The 17,877-nt window shown below is 52.9% G+C and overlaps 1 protein-coding gene and 1 long non-coding RNA gene across 4 annotated transcripts in view; one reads left to right on the top strand and one right to left on the bottom strand.

Moving 5' to 3' along the window:
• Positions 1-10,985, top strand: part of CHRDL2 (chordin like 2) — a 32,578-nt gene extending 21,593 nt beyond the window's left edge. The window contains exons 6-12 of one of the 3 annotated variants that reach the window (XM_086678306.1): positions 156-211; positions 1,992-2,160; positions 3,106-3,300; positions 5,527-5,700; positions 6,520-6,574; positions 10,001-10,093; positions 10,823-10,985. In XM_086678306.1, coding sequence (XP_086534432.1) covers positions 156-211; positions 1,992-2,160; positions 3,106-3,300; positions 5,527-5,700; positions 6,520-6,574; positions 10,001-10,091 — 740 coding nt within the window. In that variant the 3' untranslated portion in view covers positions 10,092-10,093; positions 10,823-10,985. The remainder of the gene's footprint in view (positions 1-155; positions 212-1,991; positions 2,161-3,105; positions 3,301-5,526; positions 5,701-6,519; positions 6,575-10,000; positions 10,094-10,822) is intronic. The other 2 variants (XM_025928533.2, XM_086678307.1) reach the window with 2 other exon arrangements.
• On the bottom strand, positions 212-11,603 carry LOC147576751 (uncharacterized). The gene is made up of 2 exons (XR_015241076.1): positions 11,549-11,603; positions 212-2,138 (listed from the first exon to the last, which is right to left on the bottom strand). It is a non-coding gene; the product is annotated as an uncharacterized LOC147576751 (long non-coding RNA).
• Positions 11,604-17,877: the final 6,274 nt, after the last annotated feature.

Here is a 17,877-nt window from a genome sequence, read left to right as displayed (position 1 = left end):
AGAAGTGGGAATAAGTCCCCACTGGGGCAGAGGGCCCTGCCAGTGCATAGGGACTGCAGAAGTGTCACTAGGCCTGGGAGGTTGAAGGCCTGCAGGGCCCCTATCAGCAAGGCTTAGCAGGTGGAGGTTGACCCAACTTCCCTTTGGGTTTCCAGATGAGTCAAGTAAGAAATCAGCTGAAGAGGACACCACACAGTCACACCGTGGGGCGGTGAGTGCACAGCTTTACTGACAGGCTAGGGACAGGTGGTGAGGGGGGCTGGTATCCAGGGCCTAAATGCCATGACTCTGGAGCAGACAACACCAGTTGTTGTCCTCATTTCTGTTTTTGTCCCCTAGGTCAGCTCCATGCCCTCCACCACGTCCCAGCCCCTCTCCCTAGCCTCCCATCATGGCTGGTGGGTCAGCAGGGGCTGGGAACAAGTGCCATGCAGGGCAAGAGCAGGCTCTAAACTTCCCAACTTCTCTCCTGAGAAACATTCTGACACTGACACTGTTCCATCTGGAGCCTGTATCTGTCCTTAGTTCAGCCTGCCTGTGGGCAGCATGTTCCCCAGAGAATGTGGCCTCTGTCCTGGCCCAGCCTTCCCCACCCAGCTCCTGTGGTACTGGTGCTTTGTCTGGGGGTTACCTCTCTGTCCTCCCCTCTGTCTTGGCCCCTCTCTGTCTTAGTCTAGAGTTAGGATGGGCTAAACTTTCCAGCTTTCTCTGGTCAGAGAGGAAAGAGGTATGAGGATGGGCTTACACACCGACTCGAGTCACCATCCACCCTCTGTGTTATGTCTACAATGTAAACAACTTCAACTCCTTTAGCCTGGGTCACCTGGATCCCGGGGGACGGGAGGCTGACCTCCCCTGCTCAGGGACTCCCCAGGGGTCTGGCCTATGAGCTCTCCCTTCTCCTCTGCTGGCTCATCCTCCCTTCTCAGGCTGGGCCTTTTCAGGTGGAGCGGGGCTCTGTGCCGCAGAGCCTGAGCCAGGCCATCTCCTCGCCATCCCACCCTCTCCCTAGGAGGCAGCGTGCTAAGCAAAGCCCACCCAGGCTTAGTTCCAGGCCCTGAGCAGCTCCTTACTGGATGACGTGAGCAGGTCCCATTAGAGGGTTGAGCTTTTCAATTCCTTCTTGCTACTGTTCCACTTGACAAGCATTTCCTGGAAGCCTCCTATGTGCCTGGGCCTGTGCTGGGGCCTGAGACGGTTTCCTGGGAGCTCCTGTGGGCTCCGTCGGGCCATCAAAAGGCTGACTCAGACACTGTATGGGGCAGGAAGGGGCTGTAGAAGAAGGACTATGAGTGACTTGGTATTGGTGAGGTGGGTAATAAGCCCACCTGCTCCTACCCCTTGACCTCGAGCGCCGAATCCTCTTAACTAGGAGCTGTGATGCGCTTGACCCGTTACACTGCCCTCACCCCGTACCCTTTGCTATCACTGCTAGCCCTGCTAAGACCTGGTCCGGAAGGGCAGGGTTTCATGATCTTTTATTCCAGGGGCTCAAGAAAGGGGGCTCTGGAGACTTGGTCTCCAGATGGGACCTGTTCTTAGTCTTCCTGCCCTGTGGGATTCTGGGGCCTGGTGGGACCTTCAGAGGCCCATCCCCTTATCCCATCACCTAAATCTTCTCAAGGAATTTCCTGTCATCCTCACTACAGACCTGTAGTTTCTAAGTTTCCCAGGTTCCTAATTGCTGTGTCTCCCAGGTCAAGACCTCAGTACCCCTCTGTTCACCCCAGCCCCAAGGCCCTGGCTCTGATAGTCCTGAGAAGGGGTTGGTGGAGACTGGGTTTCCAAACCACTGTCCTCTGAGAGTTTTCAAATATCCATTGTCTGAAAACATCTTAGACCCCATCCAGATCTTTCTATCCCTAGCCTGTACCTCTCTTTACTAGGAAGTCATGCTGGTTTCTACCTGCAGGCCTCACTGCAGCTCTGTCTTGCTGCTCTTCTGCTGACAATGGCCCATCAGTGATCTTCATCCTTCCTGCCATTTGCAGAGACATCCCCAGGATCCGTGTTCAGGGGACAATGGAAGAAAGAGGGTCCTGGGCACCCCAGCTCCCACTGGCCTCAGTGCTCCTCTGGGCTTCATCCCTCGCCACTTCCGACCAAAGGGGGCAGGCAGCACAACAGTCAAGATTGTCCTGAAGGAGAAACATAAGAAAGGTGAGGACGGAACCTCCTCTGATCCCTGAGGTGGGAAAAGGGGGCCCCGACTGCTCCCACCTCCCACCCCCGCACCCCCACCCCCCACTCAGTGGTCCCCTGATCTCAACTTGGCCATGAGCTTGTGGATTCACAAAATATCAAAACTGAAGGTGTCCTTAAGGGCATCAGGTCTAAGCCCCCATTTCACAGATGAGGACCCTGAAGTTCAGAGTACTGAGTGAGAGCCAGAACCAGTCCTAGAACCAGAACTATGGGTCAACACAACAATATTTTTTGAGCCTCTGCCATGTCTTTGCTGGGAATTGAGGGGCACAGAACAGAGAGATGAAAAATGGTCCCTGTCCTCGAGGGGCTCCAGACATGCAAATAAATTAATATAAGGAAGTGGTGAGGGAAAGTTTTTGACAAAGAAAGGAGGGAGCAGAGCTAGGCTGCAGCAAGATGGTCAGGATGCAGCAGGGAAGGAGGCCAAGTGGGCAATGGTGGCAGCAGAGGGGGAGGAAAGCAGGCTTACTGCAGGGGGACGCCCCCCCCCCCGCCCCCGACCGGTGGAGCAGGAGGAGCTGCTGTCCCAGCCCCTTTTGTACAGATGGGACACTGAGGCTAAGAAAGGGGAAGGGACCTGCCAGAGCTCACACAGCCAGGTAAGTGTCCGAACTTGATTTCAGCTCTCCTCCCACCAGACATGCTGTGACGGGCAGGGGGAGTACTCTCCCTCTTCAGCAAGAACTTTCTGGGCACGTGTCAGCTCTGAGTGCTGAAACAGGGGAGAAATCAGGGACAGGGGGCCAGGTCTGCAGCTGGCCTCAGCTTTACAAGCAGTGTGGCTGGGCCAGACTGGTGGAGCAGGGGGCTCCCCAAGGCCCTGCCCCCACCCATCACTGGACTCTGGCCCAGGTCTGAGGCACTGACCCTCCTCCCTTCCTGCCCTCCTTGGCCTAGCCTGCGTGCACAGTGGGAAGACATACTCCCATGGGGAGGTGTGGCACCCAGCTTTCCGCTCCTTTGGACCCCTGCCCTGCATCTTGTGCACCTGTCAGGATGGCCGCCAGGACTGCCAGCGGGTGACCTGCCCCACTGAGTATCCCTGCCATCACCCTGAGAAAGTGGCCGGAAAGTGCTGCAAGATTTGCCCAGGTACAAAGAGATGCTGGAGGCAGGGAGGGCACTGCCCTGAGTGGGCCCTGGGTCCCTCTCCCCAGGGCACAGATACTTGGAACATCTCCGACACAGATGGGGCAACGGACTCAGAGCCATAGGGTGCAGGGTTTTTAGATGCACTCGAGTGGAAAATGCCAGACTCACAAAATATTAGACTTATGGAATATCTAATGTTATAGTGACAGATTCAGAGGCTCTCAGTCAAATACACAGAATCAAATAACGTTCTGGGTTCTTTGAAATCATAAAATCATAGGATGTTAGGACTTTTAGGAGGAATAGCCAATGTTTATTGTGCATTTACCATGGGTCAAGCAGGCATTTTACATGTGGGAGTTCATGTACTCCTCACCATAAATGGACAGGGCAGGTATCTTTGTCTCCATTTTACAGACCAAGAAAATAAGTGCCCTGTCCAAGGTCACACAGCTCAAATGACAGTTGGAATCCGAACCCAAGTCTGTCTTACTCCAAAGACAATGCTCTTGACCACTGTTGTCTTCCTTTAACCTTCATCTACATATGGGTAAACTGAGACCCAGAGAAAAGAAGGGACTTTCTAAAGTCACAGAGCAATGTAGTCGTGGAGCTGGAATTAGAACTCAGGCTTCCAGACTTGCCAGCTGAGTTCCTCTAACGCTGTCATGTGACCCTAGGATTAATAAGTGTGCAGAAGAAAACATCAGAGTATCTCATTGGGAGGAACAGCCTGTGATTGTCAACAGTAGCTGTTGTGAGGAACAGGCCCATTCCCTCAATCCTGGAAGGAGAGCCAGTGGGGTAGAAGATGTGGGCTGTGTTGTGCCTTTACCACTTCTGGTTAGAGGGCTGGGTTGGCAAAACAAAAAGGAGAGGAATGGGGAAGAAAAAAGGGGAAGGAAATGTGTGTCGAGAACCTACTGGCACCAGGTATTGTCCTGTGATTTCACCTAGTTCAATTAATCCTCATCTCTCAGCTGTTTTACAAATGAGATCACAGAGTGGCTGCAATCATCTTAAGTCTGCACCTACCCCAGGCTTTGACGTCAGGAAATGTGAGTCTATGTTAGCTTGCTTACCGACGGACTTCCCTAACTTACCGTTGTGAGCTTAGACAAGTTACTTTCCTTTCGGAGCCTCAGACAGAGTTGATGAAAAATGCTTTATAAATTGTAAATCAACATCCAAACAAAATCCAAATATAAGGGGTCACTATTATTTTTCAGAGTAATATGCTATTGGGACAGGGTTAGGGACAGAGCATGACAGAATGGCACCTGGAAGAAAACGAGGGGTGGGGCTTCAACTTGGATTCTCTTGGAGACTGGCTGTGGTTCACTGCTGGGCTCCCTCACAAACACACTTGATCTTGGGCTCTGCCACTGGAACCCAGTCCATTTCCTCTTAAAAATATGGAGACTGTAGCCTTACAACTCTTAGCGGGACATCTCTAAGAGTTTCATAACTAGGAAGAATTTAGAAGGAAGTGTGTATGTTTAGGGACTTAGTCCTTTAGTCCCTGAAAAATAGGGAATGTTGGTACATGGAAAGTTCCAGGAAATGTCCTTGGAATGCCAACATGTCCAGGCTTTAGGACTGGATCCAACCACTGTCGCCATCACCGCTCCCCGCTACACCCTTACGGTCCCCTCCACCACTACAGTCACACCATCACCTCCACCACCCTCCGTCACAACCATGATCATCACTATTGCCATCATCACCTCAACCCCTCCCAAACCTTTCACTCCATGTATGGTCATGAGAATCTGTGTTTGGTGATGTGGGTGACTCAAAAGACTTGGAGGACATGGCTCCTGGCCTTCACCCCGTGGGTCTCTTTTAGAGAAGAACATACCCAAGTGAGACAGTTACAAGGCAATGCGTGTCAGTGAGACTAAGGGCATGAGTGGGAGGCATAAGCAAGAAGGGCTTTAAAGGCCGCGAGTGGAAAAAAACAGGGTAGGCTAAGCTGTTCCAGGTCGGCTGCCTGGAGAAGGTGGAAGGTGAGCTGAGCCCAGAAGGATGAGAAGGTTTTAATATGCTAATCAATGGGAAGTGAATGGGAGAAATGCCCCATCTGTTTCCCAGGGGCACCAGAACTTTCCCAAAGACCTTAAAGACCGGAGGGGGGTGTCAGACCAGGGGCCCAGCTTCCTGGGCATACCAGGCAGGGGTCGGGAGGAGCGGTACAGAATGTTCACAGCTCCTTGTCTTTCCCAGAGGACAAGGCAGACCCTGGCCACAGTGAGATCAGTGCTACCAGGTGTCCAAAGGTGCCAGGCCGGGTCCTCGTCCACACATCAGTGTCTCCAAGCCCAGACAACCTACATCGCTTTGCCCTCGAGCATGAGGCCTCTGAGCAGGTGGAGATCTACCTCTGGAAGCTGGTAAAAGGTGAGCATGGGCCCACTCCCAGTCGGACTTACCTCTGGCCTGTCCCCCTGTTATCAGGGGCCTCTGGGGCCTATTTTGTTGATCAGGTGCCTCTAGCCCAGGGAGACCTGCCTCTGGCTACCCTTCCAGATTTGAGTCTCTGATTCCAAGATAGAGGGAGACTGGAGATTCTGTCTGTGATTCTCTGGCAGTTCTGATAAGCTCATCCAGGGCCTCCCAGTGCTCCCTCTCCTGGGGGGAAGGGGTTGTTGCACTTGCAAGGAGCCAGGACAGGGTAATGCCTACAACCATGAAGCAAAGGCCTATCAGTAGAACTTCAGCACTCTGTGAGGGGAGATCTTTTCAGGCAGAAGGACATCCACAGCCTCCTCAAAGCAGGAGGGCCTTCAGGCTCATTTGGCCTTTTCTATTGGGTGGAGTCTATCCCTCTATATGAGAATATATGTCTCATTCTGTGAGAAACTCGCCCAATTCAACAAGATACTCCTATCACCGGCTGAAGGTGAAGAGGAGTTTTCATTGATGAGGAAATTGCTGAGAATTTGGTTTTCTGGGCACTTCTTGCCAAATATAGATCCCCTGGGTAGAGCAAAACAAACTAAACCCTTTAAGTGGGGTTTAGCTATAAGGTCACTTTTCTCTACTGATGGGTCTTGCTGAAATGGGTGGGGGTGGAAGAGGGGATGATAATAACGATGATAATGATAATGACAACCAATGTGTGAAGCACTTTAGAGTTTACAAAGTGCTTTCACATTCATTATCTCATTTGATCCTCAATGATCCTGAGAGTTAGGTATTATTATCCCCATTTTACAGATGAGGAAACTGAGGCTCAGAGAGGTGAAGTACCTGGCCCAAGGCCACACAGCCAGTAAGTGGAGGATGGGAGCTAGAGCCCATGTCTTGTGACGTCAGATGCGGCTCTTTCCCTGCTCTACTCTGCCTCCTGTCCTAGGAGGAATGGACGAAGAAAGCGGAGCTGTTCAGCCTGGAGAAGAGAAGACTCAGGGGGACAGGACTGCTGGCTTCATGGCTCTGAAGGACTGCCCCAGGAAGGGGGAGCTGTTGTGTTCTGAGTGAACAACAAACAGGGGCTTTGGAATCAGACAGACCTGAGTTCGAATCCTGGCTCTGCTATTCCTTAACTGTGTGGCCTTGGGCAATCACTTGACCTCTCTGGGCCTCAATTTTTTCTTCTGTTAATTGGAGAGGAGGGTGTTTGAAGGATTAGATGAAATCACATAGGTAGAGCCCCGACCTATAGTAGGTGCTAACGACGTTAGTATCCTCATCCCACATGCTCTCAGAATTGTAGAGAAGCACATTTCCACCAATGAGAGGAAGCAGTTTGTCATACCTTGACAGTTGCTGTCAAAGAAGGGAGGGAGCAATCTCCATTCACAGGAGTGTGCAAGCAGTGGCTGGGTGGGCGTTCTGCCACAGCTGAGGAGTTAGATTTAGTAACCTCATAATTATTTTATGCCTTGAAACTCCATCAGCCCCTGGACAGGTGCTGGTTTACTCCAGACCTCCCCTCACCCCCAGCAAGGACTGGGACCCCAGGGAGTAGTAAGCCCCAGCCTCTGTCTTTGGGAGCCCAGGACTTAGTGACTGGGATGCAGTAGGAGCTCACCAGGAGCTGAGTTGTTCAGGCTGGAAGGCTTCATGGAGGAGGGGCCTGCAGCTGGTTAGGAGTTAGGAAGGCAAGAGGAACACACTGCAGGCAGAGGTGGCAGCGACAGCCTCAGACTGGCCCAAGAGCCTGTGCTGACATACCCCGTGCTCTGTGATTGGTGTGGAGCTCGCCCTATGCATAATGTGTTTCATTTCATCCATATAAGAAACCTGAGGCATATGTATTAATGCACCATTTTGCAGATAAAACGGAGTCTGAGAGGTAAAATGACTTGCTCAAAGTCACACAGTTTATTTAAGCAGTAAAGCAAAGATTCAAACCCAGGTCTGACTGTCCCCAGTGCCACCTCCACGGAGGTGACCTAATGCTTTCAGAGAGGCGCCTGAGGAAGGTCAAGGTGTGTCCAGGATGGGGCAGACCGGAGAGTTGTAGCTCAAGGCTGGTCTCGTTATGACCAGGCCCAGCAGAGAAAGAACAGGTGGTGGGGACTCTTCAACTTCACAATGCCAGGCTGTACCATCCTGTCACTAGCAAACACCTCCTCTCCATCTCCTGACCCCCTGGGCGGCCAAATTGCCTCATTAGCCTCTCTGTTACCTCCCTGTCCCAGACTGCGGGGGTCAAAACAAACACTCCAAGGGCTGACTATCAGTGGGAAACCCTGTTTCCTCACCCAGAGGAGCAGAAACAGCAGGTCTTGGGGGCAGGGAGAGGAAGGGGAGAATTGGCCTGGAGACAAAGGCATCAGGTGGACACCAAAACCTGGGCTAAGTGAGGCCACATCACCGTGGAGCCAGCCTCAGTCCCCAGAGGCTTGGCTTAGTGTTAAGAGCCTTTTAGATTCTGGAGTTTCAGAGTAGAAGGGACCTCAGGGGTCTCAATTCCAGCCCCTGTCTAGGAAGGAAGCCCCCCTACAGCCTCCCTGATGGTCTCTAGCCCCTGACGGCACATACCCCACCCCATCTCCACTGTGGATGGCTCCACTGAGAAAGGGTTTGTTTTCACATTGAGCTGAGCCTGCCCTGTCTCCTGGGACTCACCTGCCAGTGCCGTCTCTGCCCTGGGGGTCCACAGAGCCCAGCTGCCCTCAGACCTGGCATGCCCTCCAAAGGCATGACCGTGCCCCTCAGGCTGGCTCTTGATTCCAAGTCCAAGAGCTCAGTCATTAGGATCGTGCTTTATAGGCTATGGTACGAAGACCCTCCCTCATCCTGTCATCTCTCCAATCTGTGTTCTGGGGTATGTGCCATGTCAGGCCTGGCAGAAGAACCATCTGAGGTTTGTGATGTAGCCTGGGCCTTTGGAGTGAGTCTCTCCCATATCCTGGTCCTTGGCATCTGGACTGGAGGGTCCTGAGAACAATGCTGGACATTCCCAGCCTCCTGGACCTTAGTGCTGCCCATTCTCCTCTGTGGGATCCTACTCAGATTTCCACAAGCAAGGCCAATTCTTAGTTTTCTTGAGGGCTGTGCTGGCCTAGCAGAGACCTTGCTGTCACATCTGTTCTTTCTGGCCACAGACCCTGGTGCTAACAGCTGGTGCAACCTCCCAGCCCATGTACTCAGGGCCTCAGTGCCATGCGTGGTGCCTGTGGCGAGCTCCCCATGGGATGCAAACATCAGGAGATCCAGATGATACCCTGTTCCTCTCTAGGGCCTGGCCTAGATTGGGTACACATATATTTACTTATCCATCCATTCATCTAGGGATTTATTCATTCATGTATTCATTCACTTATTCATTCATTCATTTATCCTACATGCCTAATGTGGGCCGGGCTCAGGGGAGCCAGAGAGGAAAGCCTTCCATGAGTAACCAGTCTAGTAGGGGAGGCAAGAATAGACACAAGGAGAGGACATTAGAAATAGGCCCAATCACAAACACAAGCTAAGAGCTGTGGGTGCCCCAAGGAAGGGAAATCAAGGAAGACTTCCCAGCTGAAGCTCAGAGAATGAGCAGGAGTTTACCTGGTAGCAGCAGGACAAACGGAAGTCAATAGGAGAAGGAGTTGTAGCAAAGGGGGCAGCCTACGTACAGGCTTGGGCCCCTCAAGGACTTTAAGTAGTTGGTTAGAGCTGGAGCACAGGAAGGCCTCTCAGGGGTTGGGCAAACAGAGCCTTGTGCTGAAAGGGGGCCCTACCACTCTGACACCTGATGCTCTTTGGAGTCTGATAAACACACCTACTGATTTTTATCACACATTCTGTGCCCAAAAAACAGCCTGACCTGTCCACACAGCCCCCCCCCCCCCCCCACACACACACACATTGTGGACAGGTGAGTAGCGTGAGAGCAGGACGCTGAGGGTGACAGGTGCAGGGTCAGCAGGGAGGTGATGGGAGGTCAGGGAAAGGGAATGACAGGTAACGTATGTTTTCGAATGACTGCAGTTAGGATCACAGACTGGAGGGGGAGTAAAAGGGACCAGAAGTCTAGTGTAGTGACCCAGGCAAGATGTGATGGGGCCCGGATGGGGAGAGTGGCAGTGGAGATGGGAGGATAGATTCAAAACCTTTAGGAAATTTAGTCTACAGGGTTTGATGTCTGGTCAGAATAGGGGAGGGGAGGGCAGTGACTAGGTCCAGTCTAGGTCCAAGTCACCCTGTTTCACTGACCGCACGGCCCTACCTTTCCTGCTCATGCCCTTGCCTCTGCCCTCAGGAATCTTCCACTTGATTCAGATCAAGAAAGTCAGGAAGCAAGACTTCCAGAAAGAGGCACAGAACTTCCGGCTACTCCCCAGCACCCATGAAGGTGAGACGTCGGGCTGAGGACTGGGGCCTGGGAAAAGAGCCCGGCCAGAGGCCAGGGCCTCATGAGGAGTTCCAGGCTGCTGGTGCTGGGAGGGGGGCAGGGTGGTTGTCAGCCACAGACGTCAGTTCCCGGCACAGGAATCCAGTGGGCGTCTGGGCCAGAGATTTCTCAACTCAGGGAGCTTGGGAGCGGGAAGGTGAAGCAGAACCATCTGGATTTGGTCCTGGGAGTGAGGGAGACAGGACTGTGGAGGAGGGAGGCCTGAGCCCTCAAGCCCCAATGCTGCCTACCCACTCTGTATTGGAACGTTTCCCGCTGAAACCCTCCTAACCACTTTCCTTCTGATGCCCTTAATTTGCTCTACGGTATCCCAGGGAAGACGGATCCAGGTGGGGCTTTAAGTGGGGGAGAGGAAGCCACAGATGGGAGTGTCACTAACAGGTGTTAGGAAGCCAGCCCAGCCCCCAGATGCTGGTTGGTTGAAGTTGGGGTCACGTGCCAGAACTGATTAAGATGTGGGGTTATGATGGAAATATCCATCCCCTTCCTCCTATGCGGTCCAAACTCAGGCCCTCACTGTTCTTCTTGTCCCAAGTTTTTCCCACCCCAGTCACTCTGCCTCTTTTGTGCACATGCATGCACCCCTGCACACACACATACACACCCCCCTCAGGCCCCCCCCCACACACACACACACATACACACACCCCTCTGCTTTCCTCCATGCAGGTCACTGGAACGTTTTCCTAGCCCAGACCCCGGAGCTGAAGGTCACAGCCAGTCCAGACAAAGCATCCAAGACCTTATAATAAAGACCTAAACAGTTGCAGATATGAGCTTTATCATTTTTGTTGTTATATATTAATAAATAACAAGCTGCATTACCCCTCAATCCTGCCTGCTGAGTTTTATGTCCAGTCCCCGCATGTTCCCACAGGGACTACAAGGCGGGCCAGCCCATCCCCATTTTGCAGGGCTAGAGACTGAGATGCAGCCGAGGCAGAGACCGGCCCTGTCCTCATGGTGAATTGTTACCGGAGCCAGGGCTAGCTCCCCCAGCCTCACTGCCCAGGCCTTTGTCTGCTGCCCGTGGCCTCCCCCCTGCTCTGTACTGCTTCTGTCCCTGGCCCCCCAGCTATGGCTCCTCCTGCTTTTATGGGCGGCCCCCCTCCTGGAGCTCATTGGCACTGAGCCTAGGAAAGGGACTGCCTCTAGATAGCCAGTGGAGGGGGAAATGGAGCCTCAAAGCACTTTGCCAGCAAATCTTCCGGGGACCCTTACGATTGTCAGCCCCATTCTACAATGAGGACACTGAATTTAGGGAGCAGCAGTAATTTGCCTGAAGCCACAGAGCGGGGCGGTGGCAGAGGTAAAACTGGTGCCAGGTCTCTTGCTCCAGGCTAGCCCTCCCCCCCGGTCCGCCGTGACCAATGTCATAAACCCAAATATTCTCACCTCCGAGGATTTCCAAGACTTGGCAGTCAAATTGCCAACCCCGGCACCACCATCTGGGAAGAAAGCCTAACAGTTACAATGAAAGACAACATTAATAATTTATCCTGCCTACATGTACCATTACTTGCAACTTCAAAGATGTTTTAATGCTCATGATTCCACTTAAGGTGAACGAACAGTGTAGGAATCACCCGCACCTTAGAGAGAAGGAAACAGAGGATCAGGATCGGCCAGTGTCTTCCCTCAAAACTTCACAGTGACAACAGGTGAGGCCAGGACTAGACCTCAGCCTACGGACTCCCAGACCCATGGTCTTGCTCCAGGACAGAGCTGCCCTCCACCCCAAGCCTGTGGGAAGCTGTGGAGAGGTGATGTAAAGTGGCCTATGGGCTGGAGTTCTGCCACCTGTAGTCACTTGGAGGGCTCTGACTATTGTTTCCAGAGTCTTGCTCTTTGTACCCGGGTGTCTGAGGGAGGCCTGGGAAGTCTGCTAAGCAGCCTATCACTGCCGCCCTCACTGAGCAGGGGCCAATGTTGCACTGCCCAAACTCCCCCTGCGAGCTCCCACGGGTCTGGTTTGAGAGTCTGGGGTTTGAGGAACATGGCTGGAATCTCCCCCTCCTCCCCTGAGTAGGAAGACGTTAGCTCTTCACAGCCTCCACCTGTCCATCCAAGAGAAGACAGCATTCTGGCCTTGCTCGCTCACCATGTAGGGTTAGCTCGGAACTCCGGGGACGATGAACTCTGAGCATCTCACATTTAAAGCGCAGGAATCTGAACGCTCAGCCATTTACGTCGTGAACTCCGTCAGCCATCAACTTGGCTCAGGTGTCTCTTCTCAGGAAAGTTTTCCTGGATACCCCCACCCCCGCCCCTGCACAATGGCCCCTCCCCTCTGCTGGAGAATGGGGTTGGAGGCAGGACTCTGTAATCAGAAGTGGCTCCGGGCCTCAGCACAGGAATGGACTTCCCTGTATACTTTCCCTGGTATTGCAGGCCAACTGCCTTCCTGGTTTCTTTGAGGGGCTTATCCGAAGCCTGTGTGGTTCACCCCAAACCTTTTCCGCCATGGGAGACACGTTCAGCAAATCAGCATCTCCTCCTTTGGGTCCAGACGTTTCTGAGTGTGCACACACAAGGCTTGCCTTGGGAACCGCTCAGCAGCTTTCTGGTGGTTTTACACCCCTCTGACTTGTTGTCTTCCCCTTGCGTGTGTTCGTTCGTAAAACACTTGCTAAGCTGCTCTGCGATAGGACATTATGCTAGACGACCCACACAGTGTAAGGAACCAGCCCGGCTCTGCCTGTCCTTAGGGAGCCAAAGTCTTGAGGAGGAGATGGGGCATCACAACACCTTGTCACCTGGTGTGACAACAGGGCCATGGGGAGCACAAGCTTGCCCAGACTGAGGACGCTTCAGCAGGCTCTGAAGGATGAGGAGGATGTGAAGAAAAGGTGGAGGGAGGGAGACGGCGCAGGGAGAGACATGCATGGAAGATGTAAAAAAGCATGTCATAGGGAGAATCACCAACAGCTCACTGGACAGTTTGAGGCAGAGCTAAGGGAGGTGAGGCTGAAGACCCAGCTGAGAAGCTCTGGTTTCATCCGAGGGCAGCCACGAGCCGTGGAAGGGTTTCAGTGCCTGGGTCAGGTCTGTGGGTTAGCAAGCTGGCTCTGGTTGCTGGGTGAAGACCAGCATGGCCGAGCGAGGCAGACACCAGGTACGAGGCTGTTGTGAGAGTCCTTGTGAGGGATGACGACGGCCTGGGCAGGAGAGAGGCGGTGGGGCTAGAAGGGAAGGCCACGCTAATGACGCTAATGGAGGACTGGATGAGGGAGAGGGAGGAGGGTAGGGCGCAGCTGTGTTTCACATGGGGCCTGGGGAAAAACTCAGAAGATTCAGCTGAGCACACGTTGAGTCTCAGGAGATACCCCTGGCTCGTGGGGTATATTATGGATCTGGGAGAAGGCTTGGCCAGAGACAGGGGTTTGGGAGCCATTGGCCTGCAGGTGGTAACTGAAGCCAGGAGGTGGGTGGCACCAGCCTGGGAGAGACTGTAGAGTGAAGAGAAGAGACAGACGAGCATCAGCAAAGGAACCACCGTGGAGGCAAGAGGGAAGCCAAGAGGGTATGGTGGCGGAGAGTTCAATCACACAAGGCCTGGAAGGGTCTCCCTCCGCCCCCAGGGGTGAGGGGGCTTCTGGTGCCTGTGGAAATGGGCAATGTCAGGAGAGCTGGGAGGCAGGAACAGGTTTTGGGGGGCTGAGGTGGTGTCAGGGAGGCGGGGAAACAGACAAGTCTTTGAAGAACCTTGGTGGTAAAGGAGAGGGGAGAAGCAGAGCAGTGGCTGGCAGTGGACATGGATGGAAGAAGCGGGTTTCTCAGATGGAAGAGATGTAAGCAAGTCTTGGTGATGATTCCTCATCACCTCCTCACAGGACAGGGGAAAGGAGAAGGAACAAGAGAGTGGAAGAAGGGAGGTTTAAGGACAGGTTAAAATCTACGCTGCCTCAGCCACTAACTCACTGTGTAACCCTGCTGGTCTCCCCATGTGTGTGATGACAGAGAAGGAAATGGTGGTCTTCCAGGACTACCCAGACTTCCACTCGTGAGGCTCCCAGAGATCCCAGCAGGGAGTCCTACTTGGTGGCCAGGCTAGGCACAGGCTGGGCTCTGGATGAAAGAGTGATGTCCCCTCCCCCATGCCCGGCCATTAGATAACAAGGCACATTCAAGTCTGTTGTTTCATCTGATCCTTAGGACAACCCAGTGAGATGGGGACTGTCAACCATATTAAGAGATGAGGAAACTGAGGCACATACAGGGAGAGGAAATGACCTAACCAAGATCACATACTGGTAAATGGAGGGGTTGGATTCCAGCTAAGGTCTGTCATTCTGTACCCTGATGGATCCCAGAACACTGGAAGTGCCAGGTCCTGGGCTGGGGCAGGTGCAGTTGACCTGGGCTCAGAGCCTCCACCTTCCCAGGTAGCTTCCTGGCCCCCAAACCTGATAGTGCAATTATGATGCCAAGCCTGGCCTCTGGGTTTCCTCCTCTTCCAGTAGCTATGAAGCCACCTCCCCCTGTCCCCCCACGAACCCTGGGCTCTGGGAAATGGCAGTATTTCTGAGAAACAGGACGTGGCCTGTGGTTTGGGGCTGGCTTGGGGGTAAGGGAAGGCCTGGGGCCCCACCAGGCACAATGGCATCTCTCGGCAGGGCAGGCCCAGCCACCCCCCTTCCCCTCACCCTGGTCCCTGGAAGACACCCTGCCTGCCTTCTCCTCCTGTAAGGCCAGTTTATAGAAGATGAACAGGAGGTATTGCAGGAGGCTGATTGAAGTTGGAAGGGGGTGGGGTGGCATGGATTTCTGAGTACAGAAAGTTATCTCAGACCTTCTAGAGTGGGAATTAGGACCTGGATCTCTGGCCCCAGCTCAAGGCTGCTTGAATGACCATATCACATCAGAGGTCTTCCCCCAATCCTACCTTTATCACCTCTGGCACAAAACAGAGCCACAAGATTTGCCCAAAGTCCAACAGCAACCTACAGTTGGGCTCTAATGGAGCCCGCAGGGTCTGACTCCCACATTCACTCCCCTCTCCGTGCCCCATGATGTTGGGGCTAGGGGTGGAATCAGCCTTCCTATCAGCTCCCCTGCTGCCAGCAACCCCCTCCCCTTCCCCTTCCCCTTCCCAGCAAGTCTTACCCACCAACCCAGAATGATCTTTCAGAAACACAAATCTTACCCTGTTTCCTTCATTAAGCCCCTTCTTCGATACCTTCCCTCCTGGACCCCTGAAGATCTGGTTCTTGCTGCCTTTTTGCCCCCAGTTCCCCCATCATCTGTCCCAGCAGCGCTCCAGGGTCCAGTTTGCTGCCCTATCTGACCCAGGTGGGATGGATCTGGGCTCCAAGAAGACCTGAGGCACAGACTCTGACACCATCACGACATTCTGTTGACCCCTGCATACCAATCTGTTCTTCCCAACCAACTCTTTCAAGAAGCAGACAGCACACTGCACTGCTCAGGTGCCTACTAGCTCTCAATCAGACAGGGTACAAAGGATCTGCCCTTCCAATGCCTATAGAAAGATTCTGGGGGAACAACTCTGGTTGGTCCATCTTGGGTACATAGATGGTGGTCTGGGCTGAGGTATCAGCATCATGATTGGAGTTGGGGGAGGGTGGGGAGCAGTTCCCTCAAATAAGGAGGTGGCACCCACACACAGTCACTGCAGGGATCCCTGTTCCCAGTCACCACCACTACAATTTTGGATCACTTCTGAAACCAGTGTCCTTGCTTCCACACCTTACACATGCTATTCCCTCTTTCTGGAGTGCCTTTCCTTAGTCCCTTCCTGCAGGATTCCAGCTTATGCTCCAAGTCCTCCTCAGAAAAAGCCCTCACTGGGCCTCCCTGCTGCCCCAACATCATATGCCCTTCGGTAACCAAACTCATGCTTTTGTATTGCAATGATGTGTTCCTGAGCCCTTCTCCCACTGGACAGTAAGCTGCTTGAGCCAGAGACCACGTGGTGGTTATCTTTCCATCCCCAGCCCCTGGTCCACAGGAGGCATTCAGTGTATGCTTACTGAAGAAGGAAATGAGGGAAGGAAGAATGGCATTAATGGTGAAGACAACAGTGAGACGTGGCTGACTCCTGACATATAGCAGGTGCTCAGTAAGTGGTTGTTGAGCCCTTGAGTGATCACCACTACCATTCTCACCACCATTACCACTGCCACCACCACCAGGGCCGCACCTCACATTGTAGGGTCCAGGAAGGAAAACAAATGGGGCCTACACATCACACCCTACATATTTAAAAGTTACAAATCAAACTAATAAACTATTAAATAAATACAGTCTATCTTTCTACCTTGACAAATAAACCTTCTTAATGACTTAAAAGCCCAACTTCAAATCTAAAATTGTCTGACCTCTTCTTTGCCAGAACATGGAAACACATGGAGAGCTGACCTTTGGCCCCTGACTTCCTCCTTTCAGTCCACCTCGCTTCTTATTTCAACTCTGTCCTGTAGTGTGAAGGGCCTCGTACACACAGGTGTAGACACCCCAGTCTGCAAGTCTTTGATGTTTTTAAAACACGTCCAGAATGCCTTTATATTCCTCCCATTGAGAAGTCTGGCCCATGTCCTCTCCCCTTATATCTGGGTGGGCTGTGACTCATTTTAGCCAATAGAACGAAGCAGAAATTATTCTGGGTGACTTCCAAGCCTGGGCCACAAATGGTGATGCAGCTACTGGCTGTTTAATGAGATACTTGCCCTTTGCATCTGGAACCACTAGGCAAGAAGTCTAACTAACTCTGAGGTCACCATGCTGTGAGGAAGCCCAAGCACCTGGAGAACACACAGCGATACTCCAGTCAACAGCCCCAGCTGAGCTCCCAGCCGACTACTAGCATGATCTGATATATGGATAAACAGATGATTTCAGCCTTCAGTCACTGAGTCTTCTCCGTGGAGGCCCAGACATCATGGAGCAGACAAAACCATTCCCATTGTGCCCTGCTCAGCTGACCCACAGAATTCATAAGCATTAAAAAAACAACCGTCTTAAGCTGCTCAGTTTGGGGGTAATTTGTTACCTAGGGATAGTAACTGAAAAATGTCCAAGCTTCATCCAAGCCCACCTCCCTTCTCCCCACTTACTGGGCAAACTATCCCTCTGGCTTAAAGAACAGACTTGGAGAAGAGGACTATGCAGTCCTGGAAGCAGACTTGGGCTGTTTGGGTAGAGAATTCTAGGACCCTGGGTTCCCAGAGTGTGGGGAAGGAGGGGAGGGGCACATATCCTCTTGAACCAATGGACTCCTTGTGCTATGGGGAGGGGTGCAGCTGGAAGAAGGTCAGAGAGGGGCCTGGGTCTGAGAGTGGTGCTGGCCTCCACCATCCCCACCACCACTATCACCACCCACTACTACCAGCACAGGTGATGCAACTGTCCTGTGTGTCCCACCGTGCCCTCAGAAAGACCCCAGTCTGGCGAGGGAGAAAGAGACATCAACAATGGCGATTGAGTGACACGTGCTTTGACAGAAGAAAGCACAGGGGCCATGAGAGACCATGACGGAGGAGAGGAGTATCAGAGAAAGTGTCCTGGAAGAGGGGGCACCCAAAATGCAAGTTTTAAAGAAGTAGCCAGAAGAAGTGGGGGAATCATGTTCCAGTCCTGGGAAACACATTCAGAAGCCTGGAGACGAGTCGTACATCTGGGGAAGGGCGAGCAGATCAGGCTGACGCGAGAGTTGCACTGGCCCAGTGCAGGCAGGGTGGTACAGGCAGCAGAGGATTGGCGGG

Source organism: Puma concolor, chromosome D1, assembly GCF_028749965.1.
Source record: "Puma concolor isolate L17-30 chromosome D1, mPumCon1.1.hap2, whole genome shotgun sequence".
Classification (NCBI taxonomy): domain Eukaryota; kingdom Metazoa; phylum Chordata; class Mammalia; order Carnivora; family Felidae; genus Puma; species Puma concolor.
The sequence above is the reverse complement of the archived record's forward strand: the minus strand, read 5'-3'. Positions and strand labels throughout refer to the sequence as shown.